Here is a 15,963-nt window from a genome sequence, read left to right as displayed (position 1 = left end):
TACAGTGGCCCATTGCAGAGGTATTTTAAATAATGATCATTTCTGGCATGTTCTAGTTGCAGAAATAAGTAAAGGAGATGCAAAATGGGAGTTGGACAGTGGTATTAGCATGGCCCTGCTTCTGGGCTAACGTAATCTATTTCTCATCCAGGGTAGTTTCCTTGGATGGAAACTACAATGATCCAGACCAGCTGGTGTTGGTGCCTACTTTACTCATATCTAGCTGCAGTTTACTTGGATGGAAACTACAATGATCCAGACCAACTGGTGTTGGTGCCTACTTTACTCATATCTTGCTGCAGTATTTTTTCGGAACACATTATTATGAGCTCAAGGGTTTGGTTTGTTTGTTTTTTTTCTTTCCCTGAGTAAAAATCTTAAATATCCTAAATCCTAAATATCATGAAAAATGTAAAATATACTATAGGACAATTATGTCTGATCCTAAATTTAGTCAGAATAAAGCATTCATATAAAATAATTTCAAATATGAATATCATGCAAAAACTTGTCCTGTAAAAAGACAGCGCTGTCATTAGCCAGCTGTATACAAATGGCCTTTGATGCTATAAATACTGATTCTCACATGTGAGCTAAAAAAAACAAACCAACTCTACTCACTCAGTATTTGGAGAAACCCATAGACACGTCTGGCATATTTGTCTCTATAGAAGCTGAATGTGCCAAACTGTTGTTACTGAACTTTCAAGGGCTAAAATGATACAGACCTGATTGTAAAAAAAAAAAAAAAAAAGATAAAAAAAAAAAAGATCTGCACTCTACCATCTCAAAATCTGGTGAATTAATGCTGTCTTTTTTAACAATAAGGGTGCCCTTTGTGCATTATATTGTATCCTCTAAGGGTCTGGAGGTGTGCAATTTTCTGCTCATCAAGATGGAAAAAAAGGTCTCCAGGTTTAAATCTGTCAGCTTCCCTAAGAAAATAATGCAGTGAAAAACAGTAGTGAGATAGGCTGTGAAGAAAAATGGTCCTTAATACCTTTGGTGGCTAGGCTTTAATTCCTTAGGTGATCCTAAGTTATTTGGATACATGCTAGCACACTTATGCATCTATTGATCATTTGCCATCTAGAAATGAGAGGGCCAGAGCGTATTTTGGACTAGGATTACAGTGTGAGTGAATTAGGTTTCCTGGTATTATAATGTCAGCTTTGGAAGGATAGCCTGGCAAAAATGTAATAGTGCAGGAGAGCGAGATGGCTCTGAGCATAAACGCTGTCCTCAGTTCGGCACAGAAGCTCTTCTAACTATGTGTAAATACAGAAATATACAGTATTGTTTGTGTAATAACATTTCTTTTTACCCCTTCCTGTTTAAACCTAAAGAATAAGAACAAACAAAAAATGCAATAAAAGCAAGTTCAGAGTGACCAAAGTCAAAGACATATCAGACTTTCCACAAAGTCTTTTCCACAAATTTTCCTTTGCTCAGATATACCAAGAGTGCATCTACCAGGGGAGCTAAGGAGATGTTTTCCTCTGGGTTATCCACAGCCCCTGCATTAGCCTGTGCTGTAGAGCATAGGCTTTGTGACACATAAGCAAACACCTTCCTTGTCATTGATGTGGCCAGCCCTGTGATACTTCATGACACAGTCAGATGGCTGTTTCCACAGGGTTCACGGATAATGCAGTCTGGAAAGTGGAAAGGGAACACAAGCAAATCAAATGTGAGCTTTTCCATCCTCTGCTGGCTGAAATTCACAATTCAAATACTGGGGGTTTACACAGTTTCTTCTACTGGGTATTAAAAACATAACATCATGTTTGTATGTTCACCTATATAATTTTGTCTGTCTATGTATATTTTAATTTCTGCATATACACCTGTTATGACTGCTTACCTACAAAAACACAAGAGTAAGCACTGAGTGAAAAGATGAGATTCATGTAAATTACGATATTAGCCTATTCAGGGCAGTAAGATAATGACCACCCAGCTCTTAGCATTCGGGGTACGTGAGGTGTCTATAAAGAAGCATGAACATGTCTTAAATTCTGCTGTACTGTGGCCTGAAAAAGAGTGGCTGAACAACTGGTAACAAACAGAACAATTAATTTACTGAACTTACACAACCTCCTCCCCAAAAGGCACTGGGAATTTACCATTCTCCAGCTTACATGTGTTGCTCCTGTTCATCTTTCACATCTCTATATCAGTCTGCCCTACAACAAAGAAGTCTGTGCAAATTGTACCTTGTGGCTGTGACTTTTCAGAGATAATGGAAAAGAATGTGCAGGTGCAGAAATTGTTACAGCACACGACCAAGGCAAGTGAGGTTTTTGGCCTGATTTCTAAAGTACCTAGAGTAGGGAAAAAAGAGGAAAACAGGTAAATATATATATATGTATTTCCTCAGGGACTAAAAAGGAAAGCATAGATCCATTGTCCAGAAGGTATCCTGATGCTTTACACTCAGATAGACCTTATCAAACACCAAATAATAGTAGGAAATGTGGAACTGATTTCAATTTGTGTATGCTTTCATTGCAGGAATATCAAATTGATATATTTTTTGCCCAGACGTGGACAGATAGCCGTCTTCGTTTCAATAGCACCATGAAAATACTGACTCTGAACAGCAACATGGTTGGCTTGATTTGGATCCCAGACACAATATTTCGAAACTCAAAGACGGCAGAGGCTCACTGGATCACCACCCCGAACCAACTCCTCCGCATATGGAATGATGGCAAGATCTTGTACACTCTCAGGTGAGCACTCTGTGAGTTACAGTGATGAAAACTTCTCTTATCTCTGCTGTGGTAGTAGTAAATTTCAGTGGTATCTTTGTTCTCCTCTGCTGTGTTCTTCGTGATGCTTACCCGGCCATGCTTGACAAATATGAAATATTCAGACATAAGTACTGCTGAGTTTAAAAAAAACCAAACTTGTGTCTTTCTAAAAAAAGTAACTTTGAGAAATAGTCTGTCTAAACTGTAGAAGTTCTCTTTTCTAGTGCCTATAATAAAATCAAGGGCATGTAGTCCCATAAAACCTGTCAGAAACCTTTCTGATCAGACTTAGATTCAGGGTTGGATAAAATATTTCTAGATTCATGCTAATGCCATTACTTGATTCTTCAAAGAAGTCACACTGAAAGATATTCTGTAATATCTCATTGCATGGTGAATTGCTTGAGGAAAGGCTTTTAGAGTTTTTCTATCTTTGTGATACCATCAACTCTGTGGTATTAGAAATACTGTATATGTTTGCATAAAAAAGTCTGTGGAGATCAAAATATGTGTTTACTCATGGAAGAGATGAATTGCTCAGAAGGGAGTTTTGCCATAAGCCATATTCCACACAGCAAGCTGTTTCAGAAACATCCCTTTTATACTACTTTCTCTCCAGTGATTGTGTTCAGCCCTTTCGGTGCAAAAGCATATTCTGCTCAGGATTGCAATTGCACTTGGGCTTCAATAGAAAGTCTTTGGCAAACAATAAGAAAGGAATTAAATAGCTAGATAAGCTACTGATATTTTTAGTTCCCTTCTGTTCTTAGTCTTGCTCCAGTGTAAACAGCTCTTGCTTATTTCAGTAGCCTTTAGATAAAAGTTCAGGGTTAGGATGTCAGATCCAATACCCTCTTAGTTGGACTGGGGTTTTTATTTTTTGTTTTGATGGGGTTTTTGCTTGGTTGGGGTATCTTTTGTGTTTAGTTGTGGGGTGTTTTTTTTTTATTAAGTCCTATTTCAGTATTTCACAGCAAGTTAGGTTTCTACCTAACAGAAGCTAGACTTACTTAGCTGTCACTAAAGAGAATATTTGTTGAATGGACTGCAAAATTCTTCTAAAACAGCTAAAAAAGGGGTAATACTTGACCCAGTGGATTGTTTGAATAAGCATTTTTAGCTTGTGAAAGAAGTTTTCAGTCCATTTTGCCCACTCAGGTCAGCCTCTTTTTTACATAGGAAGAGCTGTTAGAATCGTAGAATCATAGAATAGTTAGGGTTGGAAAGGACCTTAGGATCATTTAGTTCCAAGCCCCCTGCCATGGGCAGGGACACCTCACACTAAACCATATCACCCAAGGCTTCATCCAACCTGGCCTTGAACACCACCAGGGATGGAGCATTCACAACCTCCCTGGGCAACCCATTCCAGTGCCTCACCACCCTTACAGTAAAGAACTTCCTCCTTATATCCAATCTAAACTTCCTCTGTTTAAGTTTGAACCCATTACTGCATGTTCTATCACTACAGTTCCTAATGAAGAGTCCCTCCCCAGCATTCCTATAGGCCCCCTTCAGATACTGGAAGGCTGCTATGAGGTCTCCACACAGCCTTCTCTTCTGAACAGCCCCAACTTTCCCAGCCTGTCTTCATATGGGAGGTGCTCCAGTCCCCTGATCATCCTCGTGGGCCTCCTCTGGACTTGTTCCAACAGTTCTATGTCCTTCTTGAGTTGAGGACACCAGAAGTGCACACAATACTGCAAGTGAGGTCTCACAAGAGCAGAGTAGAGGGGCAGGATCACCTCCTTCGACTTGCTGATCACATGATCACACTCCTTTTGATGCAGCCTAGGATACAGTTGGCTTTCTGGGCTGCAAGTGCACATTGACAGCTAATGTTCATATTCTTATCAACCAAAACCTAGAGGTCCTTCTCTGCAGGGCTGCTCTGAATCTCTTCTCTGCCCAACCTGTAGCTGTGTCTGGGATTGCTCCGACCTAGGTGCAGGACCTTGCACTTGTCATGGTTAAACTCCATAATGTTGGCACCAGCCCTCCTCACAAGCGTGTCAAGGTCCCTCTAGATGGCATTCCTTCCCTCCAGTGTATCAACTGAGACACAGCTTGGTGTCATTGGCAAACTGTTGAGGGTGCACTCAATTCCACTGTCCTTGTCAGCGACAAAGATGTTGAACAAGACCGGTCCCAATACTGATCCCTGAGGGACACCACTCGTTACTGGTCTCCGGCCGGACATTGAGCCATTGACCACAACTTTTTGCATGTGGCTATCCAGCCAGATTTTTATCCACCGAGTGGTCCACCTATCAAATTGACATCTCTCCAATTTAGAGACAAGGATGTCATGCAGGACAGTGTCAAATACTTTGCACAAGTCCAGGTAGATGACGTCAACTGCTCTGCCCCTGTCTATCTATTCTGTAGCCCCATAATAGAAGGCCACCAAATTGGTCAGGCAGGATTTCCCCTTAGTGAAGTCATGCTGACTGTCACCAACCACCTCATTGTTTTTCATGTGCCTTAGCACTCCTTCCAGGAGAATCTGCTCCAAGGTTTTGCCAGGCACAGAGGTGAGACTGACTGGTCTGTAATTCCCTGGGTCATCCATTTTCCCCTTCTTGAAAATGGGGGTTATATTTCCCTTTTTCCAGTCGTCGGGAACTTCACCTGACTGCCATGATTATTCAAATATGATGGACATTTAAGAATGATCATTGTTCATTGATATCACTTTGTAACTCAAAAATGATTTTTCTGACTTAATTGTCAGAATTGTTATGGCATGCGAGAGATACCTACTATATGCCCTGGTACAGCTGTGTGTTTATTAGAGTTTTGTGTTCAAAAGAAAGTGTACAAGATTCAACCACTCTCCATGCTTTTCCATCCTCTTCCTTGCCTGTTTTGGGATATGAAAGAATTTTACATTCACACTCTAAGGAAATGTGGAGAATGTTCCTTATAAGATTCCTTCTGAGTTTTCAGTTTTGTGGAATTACATTCTGTATTTCCTGTTATTTTTGTAAACAATAGTTTTTTTCATCCCATATCTTTCAATGATGTATTAGCTAGAGAAAAACATAGACACAGATTTCTGGGTATCAAGAAATTCTTAATGATGTGTCTGAAATTATTTGTGCTTTTAGATAATTATTATTGTTTTGGGTAAGACCTATGTGGCCAATGAACAATCTTCAAATCAAGTCCTTTCCTTTTGAGACTTACTTATGGACGTCAAAATGCTGTTGCATGATACCTAAGGTTACCCTGCCTCGCCCCCTGACCGTTCATTGTGCTGCTGTATAGTAATAGATGATTGGTTTCTCCATAGGCTTACCATCAATGCTGAGTGCCAGCTGCAGCTTCACAACTTCCCAATGGATGAACACTCTTGCCCTCTGATATTCTCTAGCTGTAAGTACTGCTTTGATGCCTCATTGTTCTAAATGACTAGTATTCAGAGGCATGAGTTTAATTCTGATTTCTGTTGAACCGTTCCACGACAGGTATAGGAAATTTAGATTTGCATAAATATTCAGGAAACTTTTGTTTTCCTCTCTAGCAATCCTGGTGGATGGACTTCAGCCATGAAACATGAAGTCTTCTGTAGATTTACTTTGTTATTTTTACCAGAACCAGCCTTTTTAGTTCATACTATAGTCAAACTTTCAGCAGGAGCAGATATTCATACTAGTCTTTGCTATGGTAACCTATAAAATCATGTGACATGCAACTGAAAATAGAAATTGCCATTTTGTAGGGGAGACGCACAGCTAGCAATCTCTGAACATATGAGTTTACAGCAAGTAACATGGTAATGCCTCTCTGTTCCATAATAAAATAAATGGTGTAACTACTGTGAATCTCATTTTCCTTTTATTCCTCGGCTTTTCAAGTAGTCCCAGTGTTGTATTGTATATAGTGTTGTTGGTACATTTAAAACCTACCTCAGGCAAAACAAATACTTTGGTGAAATGGATGCAGAACGAAAGTCAGGTGAGTTAATAGTAAGGTCCAATATTACTGTGAGAAGTTATCTTCATATTGATTCATTTAAAAAAGCTTGAGAGCTATCTGCTAGTGGGTATACCTGCACAGTTTTGTAATTCAGAGCCACAAAACCAGATGTTTTACCAACATTTGTAAAAGTGTCAACTAAAAATACTTATTTTGATAAACCCCAAGACTGAGGATTTGTGTTCTCCAAAAGTGAACAGGAAATGTATTGTTCTATCTTTTTATTTAGAAAACGGCATTTTCTCTATCATCTCTTAAAAATGATTGAATAATAACACTATTTAATGCCTTCATATCAGATATGCTGTTGTGATAGTAGGGTATTAATTTCCATTTATGATATACAAACAGTGATCCTCAATCAGAAACTGGATTTAAACTTCAGCTAATCCAGTGTGTATTATTCTTTTTCCCCAGGAAAATGTTTTTAAAAATTCTGCCAGTGTAAACATCTCCCTTTCCCCCCCAAACATCATTACAAAATTGCCATTTTTAACACCTATGCATATGAGTGAGGTTAGGCAAAAAAACACAATGGTGGATTTAATTCAGATGTGTGCAATATATGCATACTCTGAACAAGACATAACTGAACAAGAGGCAAATAGCTCCCAAATGACCTTTTCTACTAATGAACACTTGTCACTGAACTGTATGCACCTCAGCTGTCTTTAGTTAGTGCATAATGCTTCTCTTACCTTGTGGCAATCTGCTGTTGATTTGTTGAGGTACTGGGAAAGGAGTGTGTGATATTAAAAATGAAATCCCAGTCCAGAGATACTAATTAAACCTACCACATAAATTTAATAGGTCCTGCACTAGCAATATCTGAAAATGGTGAACTTTAATATAAACAGGAAAGTTGCTTCAAACCTTGCATTCCCTGGTAGCTAGACGGTTGAAGAATGAAAGTAAGTCAAGCTGTGTGTTTTTTATTTAAAGAGAGAGGATATCAGTGGGAACTTCAGAAGGCTGTGCTCCATGGCAAAGTTTCAAATACGTCCTGATTTGCGGAGGTTCCTCATAATTTAGATCTGTTAGCTGAGAGCCCTTCTGCTCTTGAAAATACACATGTATTGCCATCATACATGTACTAACATTTACGGAGATTACACAGGATGAAGGAGAAGCTGAGTATGTCACAGTTTCTATATGTTCTCTGTGTAGTCTTTTGTCAGATGGAAAACCCCATGGAGAAATATTAAATTATATTGTATAGTTTTGTCAGCCTTTGTAGTCACGTTGATAACAAGGATTTATTTCTTTAGGTTCATATGGAATTGTGTTCTTCTCTTCAACACATTTAGCACTACTATTATCATAATAGCAGGACATTCTCTGTATGATTTGTTTGTTTCAGAACGCGGTTGTATTTTAGTGGTGTGCACATTCATAGCAGTCTCTAGATACATGCCACTCAGCGGGACTTATGACTGAATGAATGCCTGAATGATTTATTACTGCCTGCTATGACAAGTTTCTGAGGGAACAAGCTGATTACAGATTCCAAGATATATGTCCTTGAATAAGATAAAAATGGTTGTAGAATTCACAGCACAGCTTCACTTCCCTCAGCATCCTTTTTGCTTGTTCCCTGGCATGCAGACAAATCTTCGCAGTTTCCACTGCAGGCAAGCACAAAAAAGCACAAGTTTAGAAGAATATTCCCTGCAGCTCTACACACATATGAAGAAGGTTAATATTTGAGATTTCTTACTTTTTATATAAATTTCCCTTGATATTACAGAAATGTGAAAGTAATCTTAAATCATTTTATTTTCCTCTAGTGTTATTTAATTCACACCCTAACCCTGTTGTTGCTGTGGGGACAGCTGACATTCCTTTGGTGAGAATATTGATCTCTACTGGGTCTGGTTGCCAGGATGAATATGGCAAAACCAGCATCTTACGCACAAGAGACCATCTCAGTGTGCTAACAGTAATTACTAAAACCTACCTACCACTTCCTGCGGAAAATCTTGCTCAATAATGGTTCCTGGAGTTCTGTAGTCTCTTTTATAGGAATTAGAAAGTATTGAAATAATTTGAAAGCTCTTCACTCACTCTCTGTAAGTTTTGTATGTGCTTCAGGTGGTGAGATGAATCATCTGGCATATTAGTGCATGTTGCAGGTGTGTGTCTTTCATTGTCATTCTTATGTAGATGTGCACTTAGCACACTGCTTATGTGAAAAGCTGAGCCCAGTGGAATAATGCAGGGCTGCTATACAACGTGGCAGCTCTTTCCTAGTCTTTGTACCAGATTGGTTTGGTCATTCACATGCGACAAACAGGATTCCTTAATACAGAGATGCTACAACACAGGCACCAGTGCCAACAGATGGTATGAATGTATGTGTTTCCCTGTGAATATGAAGAATCAGTGCTGCTAATTGACCCCAGTGTAGCAATCTTTGATATGCTATATCAATTTGATATGCTTTATCAAATATTATATGATCATATTTTCTTTATATAAAGTACTATATATTACTGCATAGACATATTCTGTCAGTGAGATTCTTTCTTTGGGTGAATTTATCCTTCTTAGCCAATGGACACTGCTTTGCTAGTTTTGGTACTCAAGTAGCATATTAAACTGTCTTGGTTATCTTTTTCAGCACTGATTTGAGGATTGTGGAAATAATTTCAGGATTCTGCCGTAAAGTTTAGTTTATTGAGGTCGCTAAGATTCACATAATCATCAAAAAGGAAGAAGAGGTATTCATGTCAGCACAAGTATAAACAAATAAGACACAGGAAGCAAAAGACAGGCTGGAAATGAGAAATTAAACACATTAAATGTGGAACTCCCACCATAGGATACTGTGGGTGCTAAAATTCTACAGGGATTCAAAAGCATTTTGGGAAATCATTGAAAGAAAAATGCTTTGGGAGCTATTAAGGATAATGAGATCCTGCTGTACTAATGGCCACTTTTTTTAATAATTTTTTTTTTTTTTTTATTCTGAGGGAGTAAGAACATTTCACACTAAATAGTAGGCAAAACTGGCCTCATGGCTAAGCTACTTGAAGAAATTCTTTTCCATTAGAGTCACGACAGGTTTCCAGCTGACCTACATGGTTGGTTTTCCTTTCCTTTGTCAGCCACTATAGGACTGTTGAATGTTCTGGATTTTCTTAATTTAAGAGGACTAGGCACATTGCAGAATAACTTGATCATGTTTGTACCCACACCTCAGCAGCAATTGTTAAGGTGTTAATTTTTTCAGCCCAGCACAAATTTTCATTTCCTCTCCCCTTCCATGTGCTCAAGATTAATGTAAATTCATGACACTCCTCCAGGCAACAGCATATGACAGTCATATAAAAATACAACCAACAAACACATTATACCTTGTTTAGAGCATCTGGTCAACTAACATTTTAATTACATACAAGGAACTTAAGGTGGAAATCAGTGCTGGCTGCATACCTAAGACCTGAAACAATCTCAAAGGCCATGCTTCAGGGTTTACCAAATGCAGCAATATTAAGCTACAGTGCAAGACATCAGAATAAAAATGATTACTGAATTGATTAATGGGTTTTCATTCCTTTATTTTTCTTGCTGCTGTTCTGATCAAACTCCAGACACTGTTGTTCATTTTAAAAAACACCTTAGATTTAGGCAATAGAAATTATGACATTTTTATAGCCAATTACTTACGTTTTCCCCAGTGAGAAGGTCTACAGTGTCCTGAGTTGGCCATTACTGGAGTATTGCTGTAAGGCAGGAAAATGTGATCGTGTCTGGAAGCACTAAAATATACACCTGAAGTTTCATTAACAGTTAAAGTGTTTTCAGTTCAGTTTAAAATAGGGTAAAGCAAAATTTCCAGCTATTGATGGTCCAGTTTGCTCAGTCAGGTCTTTAAACACTTGCTTTTAGCCTTCTAAAAGTTCAAGGGTTTGTGTTTTTCTAAGTGATGTACAAAAGCTTGCAAACTATTGCACAAAAAAAGTAAGGAAATGTGAACTGCATTTGGAAGAAATTTATCCAATCTAACATAGTGCTTGAAAGAAACAGATTCTGCCTTTCTAAATATAAACTCAGTTCAATCAAATGCTCCCCCCTTTGAACATGAAACCTCTTATGGCTATGCAATCAGTACTTTGAGCCTCATATCATTAATTTTCTAACAGAACTAGCTGTCATCGCAAGTTTTAATATGTTTCTCCTAGCCTAGAAAAGTAAATGCTGGTTTTGTGGAATGAGCTGTGCTTTGTTTCATCTCATGAATCTCATCAGCAAAATCATTAATAAAGTCTGAGGGCAGAATTTTATTCCTGATGAAGAGCAAGCCAGAAGGAAAACAGCTTAATGTTCATATCTCAAAAGGAGTTTCATTAAAGATGCTGGCAAGGCATTGCAATGTGTAGAAAGAGCTTTAATCCTCATCTGAACTTCCCATCTGTGCTCACTGTAATGGGCTGAACCAGATCATGGTGCATAAATGGAATTCTTGGTTCAGGTTTTGTGACAAACGTATTTTAGCTATTGTAGCTTTTCCTATTTTAGGAAGTAGAAATTAAGGTATCAGGATGCATTCTTCCTTCTCTTCAGAAGGCTGTCTTTTACAGATAATAGTCAATATACAGACATTGCAATGAGGATAAAAGATCCAGGTAATAGTCAATATAGAGACATTGGAACGAGGATAAAAGAAATACCATTACAGAAGAGTTGGCATCTGAAAGTTCCTTGCCAATGACAGTATTTAACATATTACTTGTCTCTCATATGGCAATTTGTGAATACAATACATGAAACATATCTGTGATAAATCCCTCCTCCCCTTCATCTGCTAATCCCTCTCATACACAGACATTTCCATATCTTCTTATATTTGTTGCCCTCTTTTAGACTTCACTGTTTTAATTACACATTTTTAAGAGTACCTTGTGTTGTGTGCAAAGCAGTATTCAAAGACAAGTGGATCATTACAAAGATTTTTGAGGAATACATAAATCTGTAGGGATCTTTGTTTTGTTAACCTATAAACATTAAAGTTCCTAAGCAATTTTTCCTGAGGTACCAACAATAACACCTGGACATAGTGAATTTGAAATATATTATAAACTTACATGAGTGATTTCCTTTCTTCATTGAAATAGCTATTCTGAGTGGAATCTTCTACTGCTTTGCTCAGTTGTTAGGTCTCCCTATAATCACAGACTCAACTAGGTTTGAAGAGACCTGTAATATCATGAAGTCCAGCCGTTACCCCATGACTGCCAAGTCTACCACTAAATCGTTTAAGAGCCTCTATGCCAGTTTTGAATACTTCTAAGGAGAGTGATTCCACCACTCCCTGGGCAGCCTGTTGCAATGCCAGATCATTGCCTTAGTGAATAAATTTTTCCTGATACCCAATTTGAACTTCCCCTGGTGCAGCTTGAGACCATTACCTCTTGTCCTATCACTTATTACTCGAGAAAAGAAACCAGACACCTCCACTCTACAACCTCCTCTCAGGCAGTTGTAAATTTTAGGTTTACCTGATATTCCCTGCAAATGTTTCTTTTTTAAAAACATAAATAATATATTGTTTGTTTGAGAATCAAATATTTATCCAATTCCTTGACTACTTGTAGAACAAAAAATGGTTTGGGTTGGAAGGGACCTTAAAGATTTTCTAGTTCCAACTATCCAGCTGTGGGCAGGGATACCTTTCACTAGATCAGGTTGCTCCAAGCCCCATCCAAACTGTCCTTGAACACTGCCAGGGATGTGGCAGCCACAGCTTCTCTGGGCAACCTGTGCCAGTGTCTCACCACCCTCCTAGAGCAGAATTTTTCCCTAATTTCTTAACAAAATTTCCCTTCTGTTAGTTTAAAGCCATTCCCCCTTGTCCTGTCACTACATGCCCTTGCAAAAGTCCCTCTCCAGCTTTCTTGTTGGTCCCATTTAGGTACTGGAATGCTGGTAGAAGGTCTCCCTGAAGCCTTCACTTCTCCAGGCTGAACAACCCCAGCTCTCTCAGCCTGTCTTGTCAGGAGAGGTACTACAGCCCACTGATCATCTTCATGGTCCTCCTCTGGACTTGTTTGTGGAGGTCCACATCCCTCTTGTGTTGGGGCCACAGAGCTGAATACAGTACTGCAGGTGGGGTCTCACAAGAGCAGAGGGACAGGACCACCTCCTTTGACCTGCTGGTCATGCTCATTTTGATGCAGCCCAGCATATGGTTGTCTTTCTGGGCTGCAGGCACACACTGTTGGGTCACTACTGGCTAATTCACTACCTTTTCTGTGTGTGACTCTGGGGCGTGGATAGACTCCACAACTCATTAAAGTTGTGAAGGAGGTATGCTTTTATTCAGTGCTGAGGATGCATTGGCGAATAGCTCCTCCGAAGGCATGCGCACTTCAGTGTTGTTTCCCCTTTACATTTACCCTTTAAAGTTATACATATGCATGAGGTTTCCCAACACACCTATACATATTCATGTCCTATTCCCACTTTGTATTATAATGAGATAAGAAGTCCTTTGTGCCTGTTCAGTGCCTCCTAGTGGTCGTGGGCGAGGGTATCAAGATGAAGTAGATGAGTCTTCCTCAAGCCTGAACTTTTCACCCTTAGTTGTTACGCATGCTCTCTAGAGGCTTGGTCATTGTCCAAAGTGCAGCGCCAATTTCAGCCGGATTAGGCATCCAAAGGATGGGAATCAAGTCATGGTCCCTACCTCTTAACAATAGCCACTTCCTTATATCTTGTCCTAGCATATACGGCGAGTACGATAAGCATGAACGAGTAGTAACATTGTTAAGTAAACGGCTTGATCTACCCCCTTGTACACTGCAAGTACAATAAGCATGAGCAAGCAGTAACATTTAAGCAAGCAATTTGACCTACCCCCCGTACATCGGTTAGCCCTTTGCATCAACTCAACAAATTTCTTGATGCATAAGAGATGATGCATTAGATATCTTTTATATTTTTATGACTCTATTTTATAGCCAAGCAGACTCATAAAAATTTTAGAAGTTAGTTTGCTTTGGAAGTTCTGCAAATTTTCAATCTGATTGCTCCAATAGCATTGTTCTGGTTTTGGGATAGAGTTGATTTGGGATAGAGTTAATTTTCTTCCTAGTAGCTGGTACAGGGCTGTGTTTGGGCTTTAGTTTGAGAACAGTGCTGATAACACACCAATGTTCTAGCTGTTACTAAATAGCATTTACCCTGATCAAGGACTTTTCAGTCTCATGCTCTGCCACTGAGGAGAAGAAGCCAAGAGGGAGCAGAGTCAGGACACCTAACCCAAACTAGCCAAAGGGTTATTCCATATGACAGCATGTCGTTTCCAGTACATAAACTGTGGGGAGTTACCCAGAAGGAACTGATAAGTGCTCGGGTCAGGCTGAGTATCAGTCAGTGGGTGGTGAGCAATTGTATTGTGGATCACTTGTGTTTATTGTTTTGTTTTCCTTTCCCCTTTAAGATTATATTCTCTCCCCTTGTTATTTCCCTTATTATTATTATTATTGTTATTATTATTATTGGTAGTAGTATGTACTTTAGTTATTAAACTGTTCTTATCTGAACCCTTGAGCTCTATTGTCCTTCAGTTCTTCTCCCTATCCCGCCCAGGGAGCAGGGAGGGGTGGTGGGGGTAAGCAAGAAGCTGTGTGGCACTAAGTTGTCAGCTGGATTTAAAACATGACAAGTATGTACTTAATATCTATGAAACTGGTGAAATTAATCAATCTATAGTATAAGTACATTCCCTCTAAAGTTACACTTTATATATACCTAATTTATGGTAGATTAATGCCAATCTAGTACATATCATAATATTACCATGGCACTAATCTTTCTGTTAGTCTTCTGTCTCATTGCTCGAAGTATATCAGAGAAAAGTTTCTAAACATTTACAGCTATATGGTTCAATGCTTGATCCGAATGTATGCAGTATGTTGTGATATAAGAGTTAATCTGATATTAGATCTGATAGTCAGCAATACACAAATTCGTGCAAAAAAACAGTGAAACTTCATGAGAAAGCAATGAAGCTTCCTGAGGTTGGGGGTTGTCCATTGCCTCTCTGATGATCAGGGGGGGTTGATGGCAGTGAGTAATTCAACTATTATCCCTTGCTTTTCTGTTTCTCACAAAGAGCTAAGTTTTTGGACTAGTAGCAGACTAAATATCTCTCTCCTTTTATAGTGACTCTTGAGATTTTTCTCCATGAGATTGAAGGCTGGAGAGGCAGCAGCTGCTGTTACTTCCAGCAAAAATTAGACCCTAGAGTAAAATTAAAGCAAGCGCTAATTAGTGAAGCCTAAAATGCTTAACTCATGACATCTTGCATCCAGCAAACTGTTCCTGAGACTTTCTGGATTGATGGTAGGCTATTCCAGGAGCCTGGCATCTACCCCAGTTTTGTAGCTGTCTTCCAGGGTTCCTTGGTGTCTCCATTTACCCTGCATAGTTGCATTGGGAAGATGGAAGGCCCATGTCATGGCACAAACTCTCCAGGCAATCTGCTACAGAGCCGAAGAAGAGTTTTTATTCCAGGATGTGGAGATTAACACAGGTGACTGTATATCAGGGATAGGAGCCCCCAGCTTTTACTTATATTTAAAGAAGGAGACTGGAAGTCTCAAAATTCCCAAGTGCAGTCTAGCTTCGCAAAGGAGCCAGTCATTATTTTTCTAAATTTTAAGTTTAGAAAAAGTTTAAAAGTTAAATAAAATAAATAAAAACTACAATGAACAGCCAAACAGTTTTAGAGATGGGAAAACCTGCCTATGAGACAATTTTTAATTGTTTTTTTTCCAGGAATACATGTAGCTAAGAATATAAGTAGCAAGAATGTATGTAGCTTATGGTGTCAGGAGAAAATAAGAATGCTGAAGTAAGGCAGGTGGATGATTGCATGTCTGACAGCTGAGTATATCAGCAAAAGGCCCTGGAGTCTCTGCCATGTGACAAGCATTGTTAGATCCCATGTTTTCATCACCAATCTCTTGATATTCAGTGGTTACTTGAAGCCAAATCCCATTTAAGCATGTTATCATGAGCCAATGTGAGTATTCTGTTTTTTTAAGCACATTTGTCAGTGTGACACAAATGCATGTCAGGAATCAAGAAAATGGCTTTCCTCCCTCCAACGTAGAGTAACACCTATTATATACTACCTATTAATTTAATTGCTTGCTTAGGTATGTGATAAATGGTTTGCAAATGAATCTGAACTTTATGGAGAGGATGGTCCATTACT

At 39.0% G+C, this 15,963-nt stretch overlaps 1 protein-coding gene across 2 annotated transcripts in view; it reads left to right on the top strand.

Moving 5' to 3' along the window:
* GABRG3 (gamma-aminobutyric acid type A receptor subunit gamma3) overlaps window positions 1–15,963 on the top strand; it is a 315,420-nt gene that overhangs the window by 167,876 nt on the left and 131,581 nt on the right. Inside the window, exons 4-5 of one of the 2 annotated variants that reach the window (XM_061377594.1) lie at window positions 2,545–2,735; window positions 6,052–6,134. In XM_061377594.1, coding sequence (XP_061233578.1) covers window positions 2,545–2,735; window positions 6,052–6,134 — 274 coding nt within the window. Of the gene's footprint in view, window positions 1–2,514; window positions 2,736–6,051; window positions 6,135–15,963 lie in introns of both variants that reach the window. The other variant, XM_061377593.1, reaches the window with a different exon arrangement.

The sequence above is a fragment of the Neopsephotus bourkii genome, unplaced genomic scaffold (genome assembly GCF_033783945.1).
Source record: "Neopsephotus bourkii isolate Nb327-2 ecotype Australia unplaced genomic scaffold, CSIRO-AGI_Nbou_v1 NB_1760, whole genome shotgun sequence".
Classification (NCBI taxonomy): Eukaryota; Metazoa; Chordata; class Aves; order Psittaciformes; family Psittacidae; genus Neopsephotus; species Neopsephotus bourkii.
The sequence above is the reverse complement of the archived record's forward strand: the minus strand, read 5'-3'. Positions and strand labels throughout refer to the sequence as shown.